The 23,888-nt window shown below is 38.9% G+C and overlaps 2 protein-coding genes across 3 annotated transcripts; one reads left to right on the top strand and one right to left on the bottom strand.

The window, feature by feature from the left end:
• Nucleotides 1-212: 212 nt before the first annotated feature.
• fbxl6 (F-box and leucine-rich repeat protein 6) lies at nt 213-8,703 on the top strand. Of its 2 annotated transcripts, none has more exons than XM_040019904.1 (10): nt 213-326; nt 2,868-3,467; nt 4,138-4,296; nt 4,369-4,432; nt 5,170-5,301; nt 5,710-5,817; nt 5,922-6,035; nt 6,586-6,817; nt 7,038-7,278; nt 7,407-8,703. In XM_040019904.1, exons 2-10 carry the CDS (start codon nt 2,950-2,952, stop codon nt 7,534-7,536), a joined length of 1,698 nt encoding a protein of 565 aa, XP_039875838.1. In that variant the 5' UTR covers nt 213-326; nt 2,868-2,949; the 3' UTR covers nt 7,537-8,703. The 2 variants fall into 2 exon arrangements, with proteins under 2 accessions (XP_039875838.1, XP_039875839.1); XM_040019905.1 differs by lacking the exon at nt 213-326 and adding an exon at nt 348-543.
• Nucleotides 8,191-23,888, bottom strand: eppk1 (epiplakin 1). Its single transcript, XM_040019903.1, is given in 4 exon segments — nt 8,191-12,932; nt 12,934-19,613; nt 20,316-20,434; nt 23,778-23,888. Coding segments are annotated over 2 exon segments (10,671 nt in total). The 5' UTR covers nt 19,600-19,613; nt 20,316-20,434; nt 23,778-23,888; the 3' UTR covers nt 8,191-8,927.

Raw genomic sequence — 23,888 nt, 5'->3', positions numbered from 1 at the left:
TTTATTGTTAAATTGCGTGTTTCTATGCAAATAATGATTTTAAATTTTTATTTATTTTTTCATAATGAGTAGGTGGATTTTTTTTAAATGCTCTCAGTTTTGTGGGAAATGCAACTCCAAAAGTAAATAAATGATTTAAAGTTTTTTTTAAAATATATATTTATATTTAGTCTGCGTGGAATTGCAGCTGAATGTGTTATAACGACGGTAATATTTTGTTACTTGAAGACATTTAATAAAGTTTTTTGTTAACAAAAAAAAATACCAACAATGCGAAGTGCATTATGGGTCCACTTATTGCAGTTGTCTTCGTGATCTAGCGGCAGGTAATGTAAAACAGCAATTTATAAATGTATTGTTTTAAAAAGCATTTCTGTTAATAACATTTGTTTAATTATCGACAGGCTCTGATAATGCTTACTGCCGCCGTCGCAATGATTTCCATGCCGTATTTTGTCATATTGTGCTCCAGGGCGATTTGTGGGAACTAGCTCAGTTAACTGGTGTCAGGTAGCGTTAGCTAACTCTCTAAACGATGGCTAGGTAGGTAAGAGCTTAGTAATAATAAAATGTTAATATATTGCGTTTGATCGTCATTTCTCGTGCTTCACATAAAGTCGTCGGTAGAGCCGTTTTCTCTTTGCAAACAATGAACATGCGCGCGCAGTTTTGAAGTGGAAAACGGCTTGTTAGCAAACGTGAGCAACAAATTTCTGTTAATATGGCTCATATCGTTACATAAAACGAATCAACAAAACTACAAATGCATTCAGTAAAATCCACCTTAGCCTCTTTCAGGATGCAGTTACTGTAGCCCACATTGAAACCCCAAACAATAGAAAACAGGGACAAATTAAATAAATTACAGTTCTGCGGCGCAATATTGGATCCTTGGCTTCATGTGGCTGTAACAACTCGGCATTGTTATAGATGTGGTCATCATTGTGATATTTGCAGAGGACAATGTGAGATGTAGTGAAGGTAGGTAGAAGGTGTAAGTGAGTTTGGAGAGGTGGAGGTATGCTCTTAAGAGAAATGAAAGTCAGTAGAAGCGAGACATATCCACGTTTGTGAATGAGATGGAGACTGGTGTGATAGAGAAGTTGCAAGGTATAGAGTTAGTGAAGTTAGTGTTAGTTTAAATACCTGGGGTCAATCATCCTAAGGACAGTGCACAAGAGAGATGAAGAAGATGGAGTGGGTGGAGATGGGGTGATTTGTGACAGAAGCATAGCAGCAAGACTTAAATGGAAGGTTTACAAGATGGTAGTGAGACCTGCTAGGATTTATGGTTTGAAGATGTTGGAGCTGAAGGTGTTAGAGTTGGAAGATTTTCTTTGGAAGGGACTAGGATGGATATCAGAGGGACAGTCATTTGGAGAACACGTTTGATAGGCAAAGCTAAAAATGGTTTGGGCGTGTGCAGCGGAGGGATAGTGAATATATTTTACAAGGGATGCTGAATATGGAAATGCCAGACAGGAGGAAGACTGCAGAGGAGATCCATGGATGCATTGAAGGAGGACATACAGAAGGGTGGGTGTGACAGATGATGGTAGGGAGAGGGTGAGATGGAGGCAGATGGAAGCAGGTAAAGAAGGTGACTAACATAAATAGCAACTTTCTAGATGTTTGGTCATACCACAGTAGATTTTTGTATTTATATGTTATCCCAGCTTTAACTATCATATATTGGCTTTGAATATTTCAGCTTGTGTAGAATTAATTAAAAAATCAGAAAAAAAGCCTCTTAATGTTCACTGTTCACAATACCACGTTTTGACTTACGGGCCTGTATAACAAACTTTCACTGGCCTCTACAATATTTTTAATGACCCAAAGAAGCCAATTTAATTGTTTTCAATACTGGAAGCTCTATCTTTAATAATGTAGTATAAAATAATAGTAGACTTATATTTTATAAAGTTACATCTCCCAAATAAATGGTAGCTAAAGCTGTAAAATAATTGTCACGTATAACATTATCTAGCCCTCTTTCCCTGCAGGAATCACAGCTGTTAGCCTTCGGCTATAAAATCTGCCTTTTTTAATGATCATTTCAAACTGAATAAACAGACTGCATACAGACAGCTCTGCTTTATTTAGTCGCACTTTTCAAATACTACCTGCATGAAAAAATACTAATTTGTCGGCTCATTTTTGGCCAGTGAATTGATACATGGAAACTGGCCCCAGTGGGCCACTAGTTATTTTGAACCCTGCAGCTGTAATTTGCTTACCCTTTGTTATCAAAATACATCAAATGTCTTAGTTTAAAAACAGATGTCTGTAGTCTAAGTAAAGTTTACAGATGGAGCAGTATGTCACAAAAATGTATCCTCTGCAGAGGAAAACAACACATTTTCACACCAAATCTCTTCCCCCATCTATTGACACACCCAAGCTCTTCAAGAAAGACTTTTATCAACAAACCTGTTCAACTCTGAGCATGCCAACTGTGTAGTTATTTGAACTTTTACTTTAGTGAGATTACCTATTGTGAATAGTTACAAGTGTTCTGTGTATAAAAACTCCTCATTACTTATTTGCAGAAACAGACCTGGTGCAGGATGTTTTGCATCTGTACAGCTGAGTGGGAATTTTGTGTCTAAATATTGGGAGTTCTGAACAATCAATTCTTAAGCAATCTGATATTTTATGTGCAGTCTACAATATGCAAATAGGGAGGTCAATTTAAAGTCATGTTGATACATCCTCGTTCACTTTATCTAACCATAATTTAGACGTGACTTTTACAGTTTTGTTTTTGTTGCCACTTTTCTCACTTCACTATGTGTGTTTTGTTTTACCCCCAGTGGAGATCAGATTACTCTCACAGACTTATCTTGATCTGCTTCTCATTCCAGACATTACCACCTATGAGACTATCATGCTGATAACTGGTTTTCCTGGATTTAATCTCACTGTAAACTCAAGATAGCAGCAACTATGGATGCATCTGAAGCAGAAGGCTCAACACAGAATCAGGGAAAAGAGGAAGGTGCATCATCAGCTCAAGGAGATGCTGGAGCAAAACCAAAAAAGGCATCTTTGAAAAGAGCTGCAGATGCCAAAGCAAAAACGAAGCACAAAAAGGCTCGAGTGTCCAGACCTGCCCGGCCTGGTTATACTGTCCATCAAGGGGAAGATATGCTTCTCGTTATATCGAGTTCCACCTCCCAGTATGACGGGTCAGTTTGGACTCTTAAGAAAAAGAAGGGGAGCAAAATGAAGAAGTTGGCAAAAGGAAAAGGAAAAGCCAGTCAGGTCAAGAAAAAGAAGCCAGTCAATGCCAAGCCCAAACTGGAAAGTAAACCAGTTAAAGAAAAAGAAGAAAAAGTCGCAAATTTGTTTATAACTCAGGAAGAAGACGACCACAGATGGGGCCACAGCCTGCCTGAGGAGGTGCTAATTAATATTTTTCAGATTGTGGTCATTCAAGAGGGAGCAGTGCCCTTTTTATGCAGGTATTGTGTCGTACATGTGATTTATTTGTAATTAAACCTATGAGATTAAGACTGAAAGGTTGCATACACTATTTTAATCAAAATCATTTCATGCAAGTTAATCATCTTTCACTTACTTCAATACCTTGGATATCAATCTCATAACTTAAAGTCTGAATCTCTCTACATAACCTTTATTATTATTATTATTATTATTAAGACTGTAAGTTATTTAACTTTATGGATAAACATTAAGAAAACTGATAAAACGCCCTTCAAGGAAATTTCTTTACATGTTTGTTTTGTGCGATTGAACAGTTTAACGCATTCACATTACTATGATAGAACAAGGAGATACTCACATTTAAAAACATAGTTGACTGAACTGAAGCTGTGTTGGATATGCATTTTTCAGCTCTACTTTGGGAAGTAAAAGTCAATGAATCCATCTTCTTCCATTTAATTCAATTCACAAATGATGACTTGTGATGAGGCTGGAGGCTATCCCAGCTGTCATTCATAGGGTCAGAGGCAGGGCACACTCTGGAAGTGTCAATAGTGTGTCACTGGGCTAACATATACAGACACTCAGTGTGAGGAAGCCAGCATACCGACCCAGAGAACCTTCTTGAGGTCAAGTGACAGTCCTAAGCACCGCACCGTTTAATTCTTCCTGGTGTTTTCGGTGTAGGGTGGGGAGAGTTTGTCGTCTGTGGAACGCCGCTGCCTCCAGTCCGATCCTGTGGCACAGAGTGACTGTCGGTCACTGCTGGATTGCACCAGGGAGGAGCCAACTACCAAAAACTCAGAAGAAGATTAAGGACACTTTGGACTGGCTGGCACACAGCAGGTTTGTACTTTATTTAGCTTTTTGCTTAAGTCTTAATCATGTAAATGAATTCTAAACTGTGTTGTTTTCTAGATTCTCTCAGCTGCGAGACTTTTCTCTGTGTCACTGGACAAAGAACGTTGATTATGCATTAGAGGTAAGTCATCGAGAATTAAACATTATTTGAAAGATCTTCTCATCTGAAATGATCAGTACATTCATACACATACAAATCCACAAACAAGCTCTCCTCACACAAGTTCAAAGAAAAGAACATAAAAATCATTTCTTAATGTATTTTTAAAAATACAGTAATAGTCAAGACTTACGTTTTCTTGGCAACTGTTTTGATAATCATTGATTATTTTTCTTTACTTAGTAATAATTTGAGTTCAGCTTCTCAAGCTTAGAGAGTGTAAAGTTAAAGAATATTTCTGGTGTTTGTTGGAGGCAATTTGAAGTAACTCCCTTTTATATTTTACAGTGAACATATTGATGACAACCTGTAGTGAAAAATGAACTAAGATATCCATCATTAAATATAATCTGATCCCATAAGCCCCATATCCCAATAGGATATTGTTTTTGTTCAGAGAGTATTTTTGATTTTCCAGCATATTGATTACATTACATTAAAAAAACCACACTGGTTGTGAATATTTTCTTCCTAGCCTGACAAGACCAGGCAAAATTTAACAAGCCTGAATACAAAATAAGTCTTAAACTGAGAAACTCCCCTTCACACACTGGTGTTTGTTCATTTTGGATCCTGTTCATACATAAATTACAGTTCACTTAAAAACAATATATAAAGGAATAAATGTTTTATTAAAATTTTGGTTTATCTGTATTATTTAATACTTAGTATGTGGCTTTTTTTGAAATCATCATCAGGTTGTGTCGCAGTACTGCCCTGATCTTTGCTCCCTCAAGCTTTCTTACTGCACAGGAGTGACAGCGGCGGCGTTCCGCAGCCTCGGTCTGCACAGCCGCTCCCTGCACAGCTTAAATCTCCAGTATTCAGAGGTACGTGGACCTGTGTAGAGATTTTCTAATAGAAGCCATGCAAAGATCTTTCACTGTGTAATGAAGTTACACGGTGCAATGAATGTGCAGTGTTTTACAGTACAGGGAAAGTTTCTCTATGCTTGCTCTAAATTTAAAGTGTAACTTTAAGGGTTTGTCAAGAATTTAATGTTAAGCACTTTAAACAAGATAAGCAGATATTTACGATGAAAAATATCTCAACTGTTTTTACTTGTCTTATATTAACTATATGAGTTTTAAGGGTATTTTCCCAATGCAGATTATCATTTTTTTTATTCATAAGAAACTTCATCCACTTTATATAGGTGATATATCATAAGGAGAGCTTTTTTCATCCAGGCATGATTGCATGTAGAGAATTTGCAGGATAACTTGCTTTTGCTGTAGTTCCAGGTTGAAGGACTCCTTGAGTATCTTGAAAACCATGGGAGCCAGATCAGGCAAATATTGTTCAGTCATGGACTAAAGAATGACAGACTTCTGGCTGCAATCACTGTAAGACTTTTCTCTCTTTGTTTGTGAAACACGTGCTACACAAAGTCAGTGCTACTGGACAAATGAGCTTAATAAATGCATAGCATTGCTTTTTGTTTTTCCAGCGGGGATGCTGTCCCGATTTGGAGATGCTGGAGGTCAACACCAAGCTTGACAGTAAAGACTGCCAGCTTCCTGTTTGCATCCAGGCACTACAGATGGCATGCCCTAAGCTCAAGGTAAAACAAAGGTCTTCTCTGTTTTAGTGTGACTACATTAGCTTTTTTACATTAAAGTTTAAACTCTTAATTAAGAAGATGAAGAAAAGCAGGCGTTTTATTAATTGTTGATTGATTGTTTATTGTTAATATTTAAATTCCAGCTTTTCAAAGACTTTTTGGTTCTCTTGGTTCTTGACTGCTGGTTGAAAAAACAAGGTGCATTTGAAAATATCGTTATGAACCCTGGTTTTATATAATTTGATTTTTTTTTTTTTTTTTTTTTTTTTAAATGCTACAGAACAGTTATTTAAGTGAGCATGTTCTGCACAATTCCTGCTCCACCTTTTATTCTTGGACTCTAGTAGAATGATTTTATTTCATTGACAGTCTAAAGTAGTTCTTATTCCTCTTATACTTGGCTACTGTGCAGCATGTATGTGACAGAAAATACGGAAACGCCCAAGTAGCACTAAAGCCAGTAGCTGTAATTTCTTATCTACTGGCACAGTTTGCACTTTCCTAAAGGTTACTTGTTCTCCCGTGATGCTTACGTACTGCTTCCCATCAGACCTTCCGAATGATGAACGTCCAACCTCTTCATAAGGGAATGCGTTTTGGTATCGACCCAACATCAGGCTTCCCATTACTGGAGGAGCTTTGTATCGCAACCACATCGTTTTCCTATTTGACCGACAGAGATTTGAGGGACATTCTCTTCGATTCCCCCAAACTGCGAGTGCTGGACCTGCGAGGCTGTTCTCGAATCACAGCGTCTGGTCTTGCAGCTTTACCCTGTCTAGGTATGTTTGTCAGGAAATTAATGCTTTTTGCTTTATGTCACCAATACCGAGCAGCTCAGTTTGGCTTTTTCAGAATGAATCTATGATGACCTGGAAGTCGGAGTCAGGACAGTTTAGTACAGTTTAGTACACAAAATGTGTCTGAATTATTTGAAGGCTTCACATTTTAAAACCATTTCAAACATTTATCTGCTTTATTTTACTGTCTTGTATTTGGCAGAGCTTGAATGTTTGTTCTGGGGACAATATTTCAGCAGCCATGTTGGGCTGTCATCGCTTAAGAAAGGACTTCACACGTTGACCCAAAAATGGAGTCGAACTTTGCAACAGCTGGACATTGCACATCAGCTCTTCACTGAGGAAGACTTGGAGTTAGCAATGAGTTACCTTTGTCAAGCTGAGGCAGACACACTGCGCTCACTGAACTTGAGTGGGACCAGAATTACACCACGTGCACTCAGGTAGTTGTTTTGTACTTTCCTCAATAGCGCCGCAAATCCAAAATAACCTCTTTATTAGACAAAGTGCAACCAAAAAGAACTGAGAATTAATCAGCCGTTCCCATTCACGTCTGTGCTTTGTTTTGCAGGCCAGTCATTGGACAAATGACTGCTCTAGACTACCTCAACCTTTCATCCTGCCGCTATCTCCCAAGAGGTGTAAAGAGGATTTATCGTGGCCAAGAAGACATCCGGCAGCTGCTGGACAAATTGGAATAGCTCTCACATTCATGTGGTTCCAGAAATCAGAAACCAAGTTTACAAGGCAGACTTGAATATCTTAATGCAGGCCTCGCTGTGGGTTATATTGTCTAATCGATGTGAATATTTTGCCCTCAGGACTTTTTTGATAGACATTTTTTCTGTCTGTTGTTGGTACGAAATTGACATTTCTGTGTTTGAATGCAAGAAGCAGTAGTTTGCAAACCTGTTACTACTGCATTAATGTCAGGTGGGGGGTTTTGTTTTTTGTTTTGACAATAACCAACACACAATGCGTGACACCTAGTACTGTATATAGATCATTTTATTTGTAAAACTAAATATTCATTTGCGTGTATCTTTTTTTTTTAAAATGTGATTTCTGATTTTTTTTTTTTTTTTTTTTTTGATCAAAAATAAATGTTTAACATGTCACAAGAGAATCAGGGTTGTATTGGTCTTTATTTCCACTAGAGAGTGCTGTCCTGTCAGTATAAATTTACATTTGTCATCTTAAGGGACTGGTCATACTGGATTCATACCTTGCTTGTAGCAACATGTTTAAGAATAGCAAATACATGTAAACACATGAATGGATATAAGTGCCTATATGATTTTTCCAATAATGTAAACATGGTCAAAGGAGAGTGTTTGATAATAAAAGACACAATATAGTATTCACTTGTTTATTGGGCCAAATAACAGACTAAACAAAAACAAGGGCAAAAAAAGTATTTTAAATGTACCCACATTCAATTTTTGCCCAAATTTGAAACAGCACTACCCATTTAGGTTAATTAAACTTGGGTCTGTCTTGACTCAACTACTTCCATGAGTGTAAAAGAAACAGAGTCATATGTCCCACAACAACATGAAAAATGGTAAACCATAAAAACAGCATTAAAAATTCAACATTTTAAAAAGCAAAAACATAAAGAGACTTAAGGCCTCTTTACTATGTATATTGATTTATATAAAGCCGGGATTTTCAGCTTTACTAGGTGCAAATTAAATGTAAATGCTGAATTTTGGTTACAATACTGGTTGTAAGCACAGTCTTTGGTTTATGTCTCTCAATTAAAAATGTATTAATTCCATTGTGTATGTCAGTTCTGTGACCACTTTCTACAATAAAAACAATTGTTCCATTTTCTTTGGTAATTATAAATGTTTTTTTTTTTCTTTTAAAAAAAAACATGTATGCATTTATTACACTTCCAAAATTGTACAATAAAAGCAAATAAGCAAAGGTCTTTTGTAATCAATCTCCTGGTTCATATTTTAGTAATGATAATATTGCAGTATATTGTCTTCACATGTTAAGTACAACTTCTAAAGTATCTTTTTTTTAGTTCAGAAAGAAGCTTTTTTTTATGCTATATTCAGTTATTGAAGAAGCGAATTGCTGTTCACTTCTGTAGTGGGAGTAAACTGAGGCCTGTAATGGGATCTGTAATACACCTCTCAACTAGATGGAGATATGTGAGGTTCTCCTTAGTGTTGGGGTCAAAGAAGCCCTTGGTGTCATCATCAGCATCAGATAAAATCTGGTTCATTTCTTCATCAAAGTAACCTCTTTCATATGCCACTTGTACAGGCACTCTGTGACTGTGCACTGGGTCAATTATTCCTCCAGTTGCAATTTGAGCTTCAAGGAGACGAATTCCATGATCTTTCACAATGAGATCTTTTTTCAAGGCCTGGAACAAAGAAATTGTTTTTCCAGTGTACGGATCTTTGTATCCTGTCACTGCCCTTTCTGCTGAGATCAGTTTGTTTTTCCACTCTTTCCCAACCACTCTTTGATCCACAGCTTCCTCTACAGAAAGCTTTTTGTTGTTGACTGGGTCAATGATAAAGCCTGTGGCAGCTTGGGCTTCCAGCAGAACCAGAGATGTACCAGGAGTCAGCAGACCTTTGCTTTTAGCTTCATAGATACTCATTGTCTTTTTGGTGGACTGAAGATAAACTCCTGCAATGCTGTTGGTCCCCTCAAGGTATTTGCGCACTGAATCCATTTCACTTACTTCTGTCACTGTAACTTTTCCAGCACTAATGTCTTTGTAGAGTTTCTCATCAATGATTTTGGATTTGAGCAGCTCAGTAGCAGAGACATCTTTTCTGATTCCATGGAACTTTTCAACTTCACTAGTTTCTGTAATTGTAGTGGTGATGGTAGTTTTTGTTGTGCTACTGTCTACTTTAGTTTCTGGTGGTTGGGACATGACAATTGAAGAAGATGATGAGGTTGTGTCTTGTGTATGCTGCTCAATGATTGTCAGGATGATTTCTAAAAAGCGCTCTATTGTGATTGATCCAGCCTTGTACTGTTGCACAAGGTCTCTCCGCTTCTCTTCAATTATATATTTGGAGTAGAGTAGATCCCAGAGAGACACTGTTTGACCTCTGTATTTTCCTCCAGCTCGGGTTGTTGTTGTAGACTTCAGAATACGTTTAGTTGCCTCATCCACAAAGAAGTAAAACTCTCCTTTCTTGACAATGACAAGTAAACTGAGGCCTGTAATGGGATCTGTAATACACCTCTCAACCAGCTGGAGGTATGTGAGGTTCTCCTGAGTGTTGGGGTCAAAGAAGCCCTTGGTGTCATCATCAGGATCCGATAAAATCTGGTTCATTTCTTCATCAAAGTAACCTCTTTCATATGCCACTTGTACAGGCACTCTGTGACTGTACACTGGGTCAATTATTCCTCCAGTTGCAATTTGAGCTTCAAGGAGACGAATTCCATGATCTTTCACAATGAGATCTTTTTTCAAGGCCTGGAACAAAGAAATTGTTTTTCCAGTGTACGGATCTTTGTATCCTGTCACTGCCTTTTCTGCTGAGATCAGTTTTTTTTCCCACTCTTTCCCAACCACTCTTTGAGCCACAGCTTCCTCTACAGAAAGCTTTTTGTTGTTGACTGGGTCAATGATAAAGCCTGTGGAAGCTTGGGCTTCCAGCAGAACCAGAGATGTACCAGGAGTCAGCAGACCTTTGCTTTTAGCTTCATAGATACTGAGGGTTTCGTGGGTGGACTGAAGATAAACTCCTGCAATGCTGTTGGTCCCCTCAAGGTATTTGCGCACTGAATCCATTTCACTTACTTCTGTTACTGTAACTTTTCCAGCGCTAATATCTTTGTAGAGTTTCTCATCAATGATTTTGGATTTGAGCAGCTCAGTAGCAGAGACATCTTTTCTGATTCCATGGAACTTTTCAACTTCACTAGTTTCTGTAATTGTTGTGGTTACAGTAGTTTTTGTTGTGCTACTATCTACTTGAGTTTCTGGTGGTTGGGACATGACAATTGAAGAAGATGATGAGGTTGTGTCTTGTGTATGCTGCTCAATGATTGTCAGGATGATTTCCAAAAAGCGCTCTTTTGTGATTGATCCAGCCTTGTACTGTTGCACAAGGTCTCTCCGCTTCTCCTCAGTGATGTATTTGGAGTAGAGTAGATCCCAGAGAGACACTGTTTGACCTCTGTATTTTCCTCCAGCTCGGGTTGTTGTTGTAGACTTCAGAATACGTTTAGTTGCCTCATCCACGAAGAAGTAAAACTCTCCTTTCTTGACAATGACAAGTAAACTGAGGCCTGTAATGGGATCTGTAATACACCTCTCAACTAGATGGAGGTATGTGAGGTTCTCCTGAGTGTTGGGGTCAAAGAAGCCCTTGGTGTCATCATCAGCATCAGATAAAATCTGGTTCATTTCTTCATCAAAGTAACCTCTTTCATATGCCACTTGTACAGGCACTCTGTGACTGTGCACTGGGTCAATTATTCCTCCAGTTGCAATTTGAGCTTCAAGGAGACGAATTCCATGATCTTTCACAATGAGATCTTTTTTCAAGGCCTGGAACAAAGAAATTGTTTTTCCAGTGTACGGATCTTTGTATCCTGTCACTGCCCTTTCTGCTGAGATCAGTTTGTTTTTCCACTCTTTCCCAACCACTCTTTGATCCACAGCTTCCTCTACAGAAAGCTTTTTGTTGTTGACTGGGTCAATGATAAAGCCTGTGGCAGCTTGGGCTTCCAGCAGAACCAGAGATGTACCAGGAGTCAGCAGACCTTTGCTTTTAGCTTCATAGATACTCATTGTCTTTTTGGTGGACTGAAGATAAACTCCTGCAATGCTGTTGGTCCCCTCAAGGTATTTGCGCACTGAATCCATTTCACTTACTTCTGTCACTGTAACTTTTCCAGCGCTAAGATCTTTGTAGAGTTTCTCATCAATGATTTTGGATTTGAGCAGCTCAGTAGCAGAGACATCTTTTCTGATTCCATGGAACTTTTCAACTTCACTAGTTTCTGTAATTGTTGTGGTTACAGTAGTTTTTGTTGTGCTACTGTCTACTTTAGTTTCTGGTGGTTGGGACATGACAATTGAAGAAGATGATGAGGTTGTGTCTTGTGTATGCTGCTCAATGATTGTCAGGATGATTTCCAAAAAGCGCTCTTTTGTGATTGATCCAGCCTTGTACTGTTGCACAAGGTCTCTCCGCTTCTCCTCAGTGATGTATTTGGAGTAGAGTAGATCCCAGAGAGACACTGTTTGACCTCTGTATTTTCCTCCAGCTTGGGTTGTTGTTGTAGACTTCAGAATACGTTTAGTTGCCTCGTCCACAAAGAAGTAAAACTCTCCTTTCTTGACAATGACAAGTAAACTGAGGCCTGTAATGGGATCTGTAATACACCTCTCAACTAGATGGAGGTATGTGAGGTTCTCCTGAGTGTTGGGGTCAAAGAAGCCCTTGGTGTCATCATCAGCATCAGATAAAATCTGGTTCATTTCTTCATCAAAGTAACCTCTTTCATATGCCACTTGTACAGGCACTCTGTGACTGTGCACTGGGTCAATTATTCCTCCAGTTGCAATTTGAGCTTCAAGGAGACGAATTCCATGATCTTTCACAATGAGATCTTTTTTCAAGGCCTGGAACAAAGAAATTGTTTTTCCAGTGTACGGATCTTTGTATCCTGTCACTGCCCTTTCTGCTGAGATCAGTTTGTTTTTCCACTCTTTCCCAACCACTCTTTGATCCACAGCTTCCTCTACAGAAAGCTTTTTGTTGTTGACTGGGTCAATGATAAAGCCTGTGGCAGCTTGGGCTTCCAGCAGAACCAGAGATGTACCAGGAGTCAGCAGACCTTTGCTTTTAGCTTCATAGATACTCATTGTCTTTTTGGTGGACTGAAGATAAACTCCTGCAATGCTGTTGGTCCCCTCAAGGTATTTGCGCACTGAATCCATTTCACTTACTTCTGTCACTGTAACTTTTCCAGCACTAATGTCTTTGTAGAGCTTCTCATCGATGATTTTGGATTTGAGCAGCTCGGTAGCAGAGACATCTTTTCTGATTCCATGGAACTTTTCAACTTCACTAGTTTCTGTAATTGTTGTGGTTACATGTAGTTTTTGTTGTGCTACTATCTACTTGAGTTTCTGGTGGTTGGGACATGACAATTGAAGAAGATGATGAGGTTGTGTCTTGTGTATGCTGCTCAATGATTGTCAGGATGATTTCCAAAAAGCGCTCTTTTGTGATTGATCCAGCCTTGTACTGTTGCACAAGGTCTCTCCGCTTCTCCTCAGTGATGTATTTGGAGTAGAGTAGATCCCAGAGAGACACTGTTTGACCTCTGTATTTTCCTCCAGCTCGGGTTGTTGTTGTAGACTTCAGAATACGTTTAGTTGCCTCGTCCACAAAGAAGTAAAACTCTCCTTTCTTGACAATGACAAGTAAACTGAGGCCTGTAATGGGATCTGTAATACACCTCTCAACTAGATGGAGGTATGTGAGGTTCTCCTGAGTGTTGGGGTCAAAGAAGCCCTTGGTGTCATCATCAGCATCAGATAAAATCTGGTTCATTTCTTCATCAAAGTAACCTCTTTCATATGCCACTTGTACAGGCACTCTGTGACTGTGCACTGGGTCAATTATTCCTCCAGTTGCAATTTGAGCTTCAAGGAGACGAATTCCATGATCTTTCACAATGAGATCTTTTTTCAAGGCCTGGAACAAAGAAATTGTTTTTCCAGTGTACGGATCTTTGTATCCTGTCACTGCCCTTTCTGCTGAGATCAGTTTGTTTTTCCACTCTTTCCCAACCACTCCTTGATCCACAGCTTCCTCTACAGAAAGCTTTTTGTTGTTGACTGGGTCAATGATAAAGCCTGTGGCAGCTTGGGCTTCCAGCAGAACCAGAGATGTACCAGGAGTCAGCAGACCTTTGCTTTTAGCTTCATAGATACTCATTATCTTTTTGGTGGACTGAAGATAAACTCCTGCAATGCTGTTGGTCCCCTCAAGGTATTTGCGCACTGAATCCATTTCACTTACTTCTGTTACTGTAACTTTTCCAGCGCTAATGTCTTTGTAGAGTTTCTCATCAATGATTTTGGATTTGAGCAGCTCGGTAGCAGAGACATCTTTTCTGATTCCATGGAACTTTTCAACTTCACTAGTTTCTGTAATTGTTGTGGTTACAGTAGTTTTTGTTGTGCTACTATCTACTTGAGTTTCTGGTGGTTGGGACATGACAATTGAAGAAGATGATGAGGTTGTGTCTTGTGTATGCTGCTCAATGATTGTCAGGATGATTTCCAAAAAGCGCTCTTTTGTGATTGATCCAGCCTTGTACTGTTGCACAAGGTCTCTCCGCTTCTCCTCAGTGATGTATTTGGAGTAGAGTAGATCCCAGAGAGACACTGTTTGACCTCTGTATTTTCCTCCAGCTCGGGTTGTTGTTGTAGACTTCAGAATACATTTAGTTTCCTCATCCACAAAGAAGTAAAACTCTCCTTTCTTCACAATAGACAGTAAGTTAAGCTCTGTATTTGGGTCTCTGACGCACCTCTCAATCAGCTGGAGATATGTGAGGTTCTCCTGAGTGTTGGGGTCAAAGAAGCCCTTGGTGTCATCATCAGCATCAGATAAAATCTGGTTCATTTCTTCATCAAAGTAACCTCTCTGATATGCCACCTGTATGGGGACTCGATGGCTATGGACTGGATCGATTATGCCTCCAGTTGCAATTTGAGCTTCAAGGAGACGAATTCCATGATCTTTCACAATGAGATCCTTTTTCAAGGCCTGGAACAAAGAAATTGTTTGTCCAGTATAGGGATCTTTGTATCCTGTCACTGCCCTTTCTGCTGAGATCAGTTTTTTTTCCCACTCCTTCCCAACCACTCCTTGAGCCACAGCTTCTTCTACAGAAAGTTTCTTGTTGTTGATTGGGTCAATGATGAAGCCTGTGGCAGCTTGGGCTTCCAGCAGAACCAGAGATGTACCAGGAGTCAGCAGACCTTTGCTTTTAGCTTCATAGATGCTCATCATCTTTTTTGTTGATTCAACTCTCACACCTGCTATACAGTTTGTTGCTCCAAGATACTTCTGAATATTTTCCATTTTGACAACAGTTTCTTCCGTTACTTCACCTTTTATAATTTGGGTGAAAAGGTCCTTTGAGATGATCTTTGACTCAAATAATTCACTGGCTGAGACTTGTTTTCGTAGTCCTTTGAACTTTCTTTCCTTGGATGATACCTCTGTGACTATAACTGTGAGTATTTCAATCATCTCCTCAATTTTGGTCACTCCTGTCCGGTATTGCTGTATAAGCTGCTCCCTTTTTTGTTCTGATATGTATTCAGATAGCAGCACTTCCCACAGTGTGACCTCCTTGTTTTTAAATTTTCCCACATTCAAGGTCATCATTTTGTTTTTCAAAGCATGCTCGATTTGCTCATCTGTGTGAAATACACGGGCTTTTTCTTCATGCAGCGGTACGAGAAGTAGCCCAGTTTTATCATCTTTCTCACATCTATTCATGAGCTGACTGTATGACAGTTTTTCTTTGGTATTTGGGTCAAAGAATCCTTTTTCATCATCTGTGGGGTTCAACAGAATTTTTTGAGTTTCTTCATCCAGACATCCTTTTTTGATAGCAATATGAATTGGCAGTCTGTGACTTTGATTTGGGTCAATAATTCCTCCTGTTGCTATCTGCACATCAAGTATCCGAAGGCCATAGCTTCTTTCTCTCAGCTTTTTTTGCATGGCTTCAAACAGTGATATTGTCACATCTGTATATGGATCTTTATACCCAGTGACAGCTCGTTCAGCTGAGAGAAGTTGCTCACGTACATCTGGCCCAATCAGTCTTCCTTTTACAGCCTCTTCCACAGCATGGAACTCATTTTTGAGGGGATCAATGATCCATCCTGTTGCAGCTTGAGCTTCAAGTAGTAGAAGTGCAATGCCAGGTGTCAACAGGTCTTCATTTCTTGCTTCATATATGCTCATCACTTTCTGGGATGGATAAACCTTCACTCCAGCAATGCTTCCAGATCCTTTTAGGTATCCTCTCACAGGTTCACTCTGCGCTATTGTTTCTAAATTGAGTTTTCCTTCTTTCACCTGTTTAAATGTTTCTGCATCAATGATTTCAGAATCCAGTAGTTGTTTTGCAGTGACATGCTTTCTCAGACCCATTATCATTTTGGGAGTTTCAGTCTTCTCCAGTTTTTCTATTGTGGTTATCACTAATGTGATTATGGTCTGGGTACTAATCTGCCTTGTTCTGTACTTTTCAATCAGTTCAAGTCGCTGATCCTCAGTAAAGTAGCCAGAATGAATCAAGTCCCATAGAGTAACCGATTTTCCAGAATAGTGTCCTACAGATATGCTGACACTTGTCTTTTCAAACTCTTCCTTAATCTCTGTGTCAGAATATATCTTTTTCTTTGTAGCTGTAGCTTTTGGTGTGTCATTCAGCGGCAGGAGAAACAGTCCAGTTTCCTCATCTTTCACAGATCTCCCCAACATCTCCATGTATGTCAGATTTTCTTTTGTGTTTGGGTCAAAAAAGCCCTTTGTGTCATCAGTTGGGTCTGTTAGGATTTGATTAAGTTCTTCATCAAAATATCCCTTCTTGTATGCAACTTCAAGGGGTAAGTGGAGACACTTTAAGGGATCGATGATACCACCTGTAGCAATCTGGGCCTCAAGTAAACGAATGCCATGCTGCTTGACAATAAGATCTTTTTTCAATGCTTGGAAGAGCGAGATCTTCTGACCTGTGTATGGATCTTTGTAACCAGTGACTGCTCTTTCCGCAGACAAAAGATTTTCATACATCTGTGGACTAATCAACTTTTCTTTGAGAGCTTGTTCAACTGTAAGTTTTTTGTTATTCAGAGGATCAACAACAAATCCTGTAGCTGCTTGTGCTTCAAGGAGGCAAAGGGCAGTCCCAGGTGCAAGAATCCCAATTCTCTGTGCCTCGTGAATGCTTAGTTTTTTATTTGAAGGTTGCAGTATCAACCCAGCTACACAGCTTTTTCCTTGTAGGTAGGCTCTCACACTGTCCATTTTCATCACATCACTGCTTGTCATGTTTCCAGTGATCAAACTGTTGTAGGTGTTTTTATCCACAATTTTAAGATCCAAAAGATCCACAGCAGAGACTTCTCCTCTGAGACCTTCAAACTTCAGTCCTTCTTGCTGTCGTATCTCCTTACTCTCAATGATCTCTACAATGGTCTCAGTTAGTTGCTGAATTGTGATTTTCTTTGACCTGAAGAGCTTGAAAAACTCCTGTCGTTTGTCTTCAGACAGATATTCTGAGTTGATAAGATCCCACAATGTTGTGCGTTTGCCCTTGAACCTACCATACTTTACAGTAACTATTGTTGTTTTAAACAATTCCCTAATGTTGTCATCTATCTTTATTTTGTTGCTCTTGCCTTTGAGAGGTAAGAGGCACAGGCCTGTACTAGGATCTGTTACACATCTGGCCATGAGCTGCAAGTATGTCAGGTTCTCGTGGGTGTTGGGGTCAAAGAATCCCTTGGTGTCATCACTTGGATCATCCAGGATCTGATTCATTTCTTCATTAAAGTACCCCTTCTTATAAGCCACATGGACAGGTATGCGATGGCTGTTCACTGGGTCGATGATCCCACCAGTGGCAATTTGGGCCTCCAGGAGCCTAATGCCATGGTCTTTTAGGATCAGGTCTTTTTGCATTGCTTGGAACAAAGAAATTATTTCTCCAGTGTATGGATCTTTGTATCCAGTAACCGCTTTCTCTGCTGATCGCAGCTTTTGACACACATCAGGCCCCACAATCTTTGCTTTGACAGCATCATCAACTGAAAACTTTCTATTTCCAATAGGGTCAATAATGAACCCTGTTGCTGCCTGTGCCTCCAGTAGAATCAGAGCAGTTCCTGGCATCAGCTTTCCTTTCTGTTTGGCCTGGTAGATGGTCATGATTTGAGAATCAGGAAGCATAATACCTGCGATGCTGTCTTTACCTTTTAAGTACACATTTACATTTTCATCTTCAATGACTTCCTTCACTGACTTCTTTCCCTTCTTCAGGTCCTCTAGGACCTCCTGACTAATGATATCTGCTTCCACAAGCTGCTTGGCTGTAACAGTGTCTCTGATACCTTCAAAGACGACTTGAGTTGTTTTCACTGACTTTTCTATCACTTCCAGAACTGTTGTAATGATCATCTTGATAGTTATCTTCCCCTCTCTGTATTTTCGAAAGATGTCTTGCCTCTGGTTTTCATCAAAGTATTCTGACATCAGAAGTTCCCACAGAGATACTGTCATTCCTGTATATTTGCCATATGTCACTTTCACTTTCTCCATCTTGAAGGCTGTTTTAGTTTGGTAGTCAATGAAATCAAAATTTAGCCCATCTGATTTATCACGCAAAGGAAGGAGGCAGAGTCCAGTAGCAGGATCAGTGACACACCTTTCCATCAACTGATGATAGGTTAGATTTTCTTCTGTGTTTGGATCAAAAAAGCCTTTTGTGTCATCCCCTGAATCCTCCAATATGGCATTCATTTGTTCATCAAAATAACCTCTCTTAAAGGCCACTTCTGTAGGAAGTCTGTGACTGTTGATTGGATCAATTATTCCACCTGTAGCAATTTGTGCTTCAAGTAGGCGGATTCCATGTTGTTTGACGATGAGGTCTTTTGAGAGTGCTTGAAACAGCGATATAGTTTCACTGGTGTATGGGTCTTTGTATCCGGTCACTGCCCGCTCAGCAGAGAGCAGCTTTGCATGATATTCTGGGCCAATAAGTTTGCTTTTGACAGCTTCATCCACAGTGTACTTTTTATTTTCTACAGGATCAATCATGTATCCAGTAGCAGCTTGTGCCTCCAAGAGAACAAGTGATGTCCCAGGCATCAGTATGCCTTGCTTCATGGCTTTATAAATGCTCATTCTCTGGTTGGTTGAGAGTATAGCAATGCCTGCAATGCTGCCTTTGCCTTCCAGGTATTCTTTCACTGTTTCAATCAACATCACGTCCTGTGTTGTGGTCTTCCCCTTTTGCAGGTTATCATATGTTTCTTTGTCGATGATCTTTGATTCAAGGAGCTCGGTGGAGGAAATGCCTTTGCGCAGACCTTTGAAGGTGATGCAGACAGGAAGAAGCAACAGGCCTGTATCGGGCTCCACGATGCATTGCTCTTGGAGGCCTCTGTAGTTAAGATTTTGTTGCAAAGTTGGATGATAAAACACTTTGAGCTCTGACATTTGGTCCTTCAGCAAATCTTTTTCATAGTAGCCCTTCTGAATTGCAGAGTCAACTGAAATATTTGTCTTATCGACAGGATCAAACAGGCCTTTTGTGGCTATCTGTGCTTCCAGCAGCCTCAATCCATAATCTTTTGGAACTAAATCTTTTTGCATAGCTTGGAATACAGATATCATTTGGTTGGTGTAGGGGTCTACATACCCAGTGATGGCTTTTTCTGCTTTAAGGAGTTTGTCTTTCATCTCTGATCCAACTATTCCCTTTTTAACAGCATCCTCTACAGGAAGCTTTTGGTTGTTTACTGGATCTACAATACCTACTGTGGCAGCTTGTGCTTCAAGCAGAGCCAGTGCTGTTCCTGGCTTAAGCATACGCTTCTTCATGGCTTCATATATGGTTATCTTTGTATTTGTCTTTTCCAGAAATATACCAGCCACAGGTTCATGGACTTTTGTGCAGGCATTTTGCTTCACACCGCCGTCCTTAAGGTTGGTGTCCATCTTGACCTAAAGGGCTGTATTAACACATAAACAGTTACAGAGCTTGTTTTGTATATGGTATTTTATGCATTGTAAGTAATTGTAAAGCACAGCTCTAAGATACATTTGGGCACACTGCAGTTAAACTGATTATAAAATACACACGTATTGATTTGTATGTTAAAAAAAAAAAAACTTGTCAGGTTTTTATACAGTTATTTTTTTATACACAAATTATTCAGACGTTCACCAAATTAGATGCAGTAAGACATTTTGTCAAAAAATTTCTTTTACTACTGCTGTTTTGCGCCATAATGCAATTTCTAACATTACATGTTTGACAGTGACATTGTTATGTACTAACTGTAAAGCTATTTTCCCTTGCCACAAGGGGTCGCCACAGCAGCGAGCACCACAAGATTAATTGGGCAGAGTTTTATGCTGGATGCAGCTCGAATGGGGGGCTGAAACAGTGACCTTTCACTAGTAATAGAGACTAATGTGATAGAGAATATACTCCAGCAAGGTAGAGAAGGTTGTAGAATAGTTTGCAATGACAAATAGTACTGAAGTCTGGTAAAATTAACACATTAGTATCCAGCATAACTCTGAATCGCTTAAATAACTTAATAACTAGTCTGGAGCAATTGAAATTGAAATAGATGGTAATTAGTTTTATTTCTATTAATTGTAGTGTAAGTTTTGGAATATATTATCTTCCAACTGTAATATCAAACCTTTCAATTTCCTTAGGAGTACGTGGACAGCCTTGGATGCTCTCTGTTGTTCCAAAATACAAGATCCAACGCCAGTGGCTTCCTGATTTTTACGATCTCAGGGCTTTGAAACTCCGTCCCTGGAAAGATAAGGCGGTTGTAATAAGTTTGATCTTAAACTTTGTGTTAATGATTTGATATTGAAATTAGTTTATGACATTTCTCATGAACTTTCTAAATCACATATGGGTAAAATACACACCATTTCATCACTGACCTATGCAGACTGCATATGAGACAATCCACAGGATGTAGGTAAAATGTTTTTTTTTTCCTACTATGTTAGTAATACTTTAATTATAAGTTGTTACCATGACAGTTATTCAAGTCTGTATGGCTTGCTTGCAAACAACTACTGTCCATGACTGACCCACCCACCCCATAAAAATAAAGCCTAACTGTACTGTCTGTGTGTATGTGTCTTATAAACCCATGTGGGCAGGTTTCTAATGCATCAATACTGTCTTTTGTTTTTTGTTTTCTAATAGTTTTTCTTATCATTTCATCATGTCCCTGCACAGATTCAACAACAAAAGAAACTATTAATTACATATTGTGTGAGAATGTCCCCCATTTGCTTTTGGCAATAATAATGGTGTGTCAAAACTGGAACAGCCAGATGCCCTGTTTTGCAACAACATGCAAAGGAAAACCAATAACTGCAAATACAAGAGTTCATATCTCTTGCAATCCTGTGCACCAAAGTCTAAATCTGCAGAACTTTGTTTTGGGTTCCAGTAGAGATTAAAAGTTTTATAAACTTGTGGCTGAGTTTTGTTTGCTTGTTAGACCTTCATTTTTTATGTCTAGCCAGAAAAAGTCACAAAAGAGCTAAAGTCACCATGGCATAAAAATATCAGCTTCAAGGTAAAATAATATATAAATGTTTTAAAAAACGAAGCGATTTGCATTCCGGTCCAGTATTATTTAGATTAGAGATTAGATTAGATAAAACTTTATTAATCCCTTTTAAATTTAAAGAACCCCATTTAAATCCCCATTTAAAGAACTTATAAAGAGCTTGTTTACAAATTCTACAACATAACCCAAATTTATACTCATCCACTTGTACTTAGGGTACTAAACTGAAAAACAGGGAATAATAAAAGCAAATGTATAACCTTTAAGCATATTCTTATGTGGTACATCAGATGTTACTGTACTGAAAAAGCTTTACAAAGAGATTTTCAAAAAAATCTCAGTTAATTATTCTCATAGCTAGTAATTACTATTGCATACAAAAATGTAGTGATTTCTATGTATGTGTGGATGTGCAGATGTATGTACAGGTGTATGTTATCTTCCCATGACCTCATACTGTTTCTGTTTTTGCTTTTTCTTTTTCTTTTTTTATTTTATCTTGTTGCATAAAAATGTTCCTAAACAAATAAAAAGTGTCAAAAAAAATGTAGTGATTTCACAATTTTCTGAGAGCCAGTCTTTCAGCCTTGTGGGGGTTGGTAACTGTCGCAAATGATGTCATAACACCTGTGGGAGTCAACACAATAAGGCTCAGAAAAAAAAGGGTGTGAACTGAAACTCAGCCAATCTACTCAGAAACATGTTAACTGTTAAGTCACAGATAAAGCTCCACTGTGTATGTGATTATTTTCACTTGTTTACTGTGGTAAAATGTTTGGTTTAGGCTGTGTGAGCTGCTCTACCTGAGAAGTGTATTTAACAGCTGTTATTGATAATGTGGCAAAAAGATGCTCCAAGTAACCAAGATAAGCAGAGTAACACAAACAGCTGTGGATCTGAGGTCTGCTGAACTCTGTTTTTGTACAAGAGCAGCAGGTCTGTGGCAGTTCGGTATCTCTACCTGCAAGTGCTCAATTTACATCTTGAGTTCGTCACCCACTTTGTAAATATTTGAATGTTTTTGAAGCTGTCAAGCATTTACTGTACATTTATGGCACCATCTGAATTTGCTTGTCATATCATAAAGGCAAATACATTTCCTGCACAAAGTTAACAAGTTACCTAACTCTGCAAACACAGCTTCACTGTTTACTGGTCTCTCCACTAAATGCCTTTTCCTCAGTGAAGGAAGGCACTGTCCGTTCAATGCAAGAGCAGATATAAAAAAAATGAATTTTTAAAAGATTTTGCTTTCTTTTTTGTCTTTATAAGACCTCTAAGCACAACTGGGTGTATATTCAGAGGCCTCTTTATTAGGTATGATCTGCCACATGTGTGTATTTCATCATAAAGTTCCATTTTTAGTGACACTGTTGCAAATGTGGAAATAGAATTATCTAGTACTCTTAGTTACAGTTGATCTTAGTCAGACTTGGTGTGCAGAGGTGTTTCTGGGCTTTATTGTTGGCACCAGCATACATGACACACCCCTGAACATACCAGAGTCCAGCAAACAACTCTGGAACCTCAGTGCTAAAAAACATAATTGACTTCACAGCTGTGTGATGGTGTTAAGGAGAACTAATTAGAGGCCTCACTAATGTAGAACTAAAGTCAAAAGAGCATTTAGTTACATTAGACTATACAGTAGTACCATAACAAAGAATCACTTTTGTGAGCTCTGACTTCTATATTTTCTTGTAAAGTTAAATTATTTACTTTGATTTTAGATTAGGAAAGTCTTAAAAACCACAAGTAACAACTGATATAAAATAGTACCAGTTCAGTAAGAAAGTGGACTATATACTTCCTAAGGAATATATAATCACGTGACATGAACAAGTTATGATAATTCTAACTGTAAATCTTTAGGTTGAGCCAAGGATCTGTCTGGATGACAAGATGTTGGCATTGATAAACAGCTAATCTAGCATGCTTTTGTGGAGAATCAATAGAGCAGTTTTAAGATTGACACTGAACTGCAAATTGCTCACAACTTTCTCTCACTTGTAGCAACAAGCCTAATTACATCCTATGTGCACTTCAGCCATTGTAGTGCATTTTTAATGCCACCCCAGCAATAAAATACAACTTACTGGCTAGGAATGAATGAGGCAATATAGTACCACTGATTCAGGCGTTGCACAACAGTTTTTGTAGCTGTAACTGCGGAAAGTCTTGAAGTCATTGTGTAAATAGATCCCAGGGTGATGTCAGCACAGTGTTTAGACTTGTTGAAAGCCTCGTTAGTGACATACGGGCACATTTATTTTACCAGCGGCGGTCAAAGGTGATCAGTGAGGAATGTGCGCATTCCCTTTTATCTGAGAGTGTTGGCTAACAGGACAGGATAGACACACGTTCTGCTTCCTCTCGTTTTACTTTGCCAATGCAGTCTCCACTTTCTCACTCTGAAGAAAATAATTTTCTAAATGTGGTTCCAGTTTTATGTAAACCCAACTCAAGGAAAAAGTTTGTTTTCTCCAGAAAAAACAAAACAAAGACAGTACTGATTTTTACACAACCAAACTAAAAAAAGATTTTAAATAAAATTGCTCTTACCCAAACGTGCTTGGATGATACCCCAGCTCTGCACCGGCGAGCGTTCAGCTTCAGCTGGTATGAAAGATACCACAACCCTGAAGTGCTCCCAGCATCTCAGAGGTATTCACT

The sequence above is a fragment of the Simochromis diagramma genome, unplaced genomic scaffold, assembly GCF_900408965.1.
Source record: "Simochromis diagramma unplaced genomic scaffold, fSimDia1.1 OVJJ01000753.1, whole genome shotgun sequence".
NCBI lineage: Eukaryota > Metazoa > Chordata > Actinopteri > Cichliformes > Cichlidae > Simochromis > Simochromis diagramma.
The sequence above is the reverse complement of the archived record's forward strand: the minus strand, read 5'-3'. Positions and strand labels throughout refer to the sequence as shown.

Excerpts from the sequence above, each read along its gene's own strand:
- fbxl6 (XM_040019904.1), top strand. The coding sequence starts at position 2,950 with ATGGATGCATCTGAAGCAGAAGGCTCAACACAGAATCAGGGAAAAGAG. Across the intron at positions 4,297-4,368 it reads GACTGGCTGGCACACAGCAG|ATTCTCTCAGCTGCGAGACT; the intron begins GTTTGTACTTTA and ends GTTGTTTTCTAG. Across the intron at positions 5,818-5,921 it reads GACTTCTGGCTGCAATCACT|CGGGGATGCTGTCCCGATTT; the intron begins GTAAGACTTTTC and ends TTGTTTTTCCAG.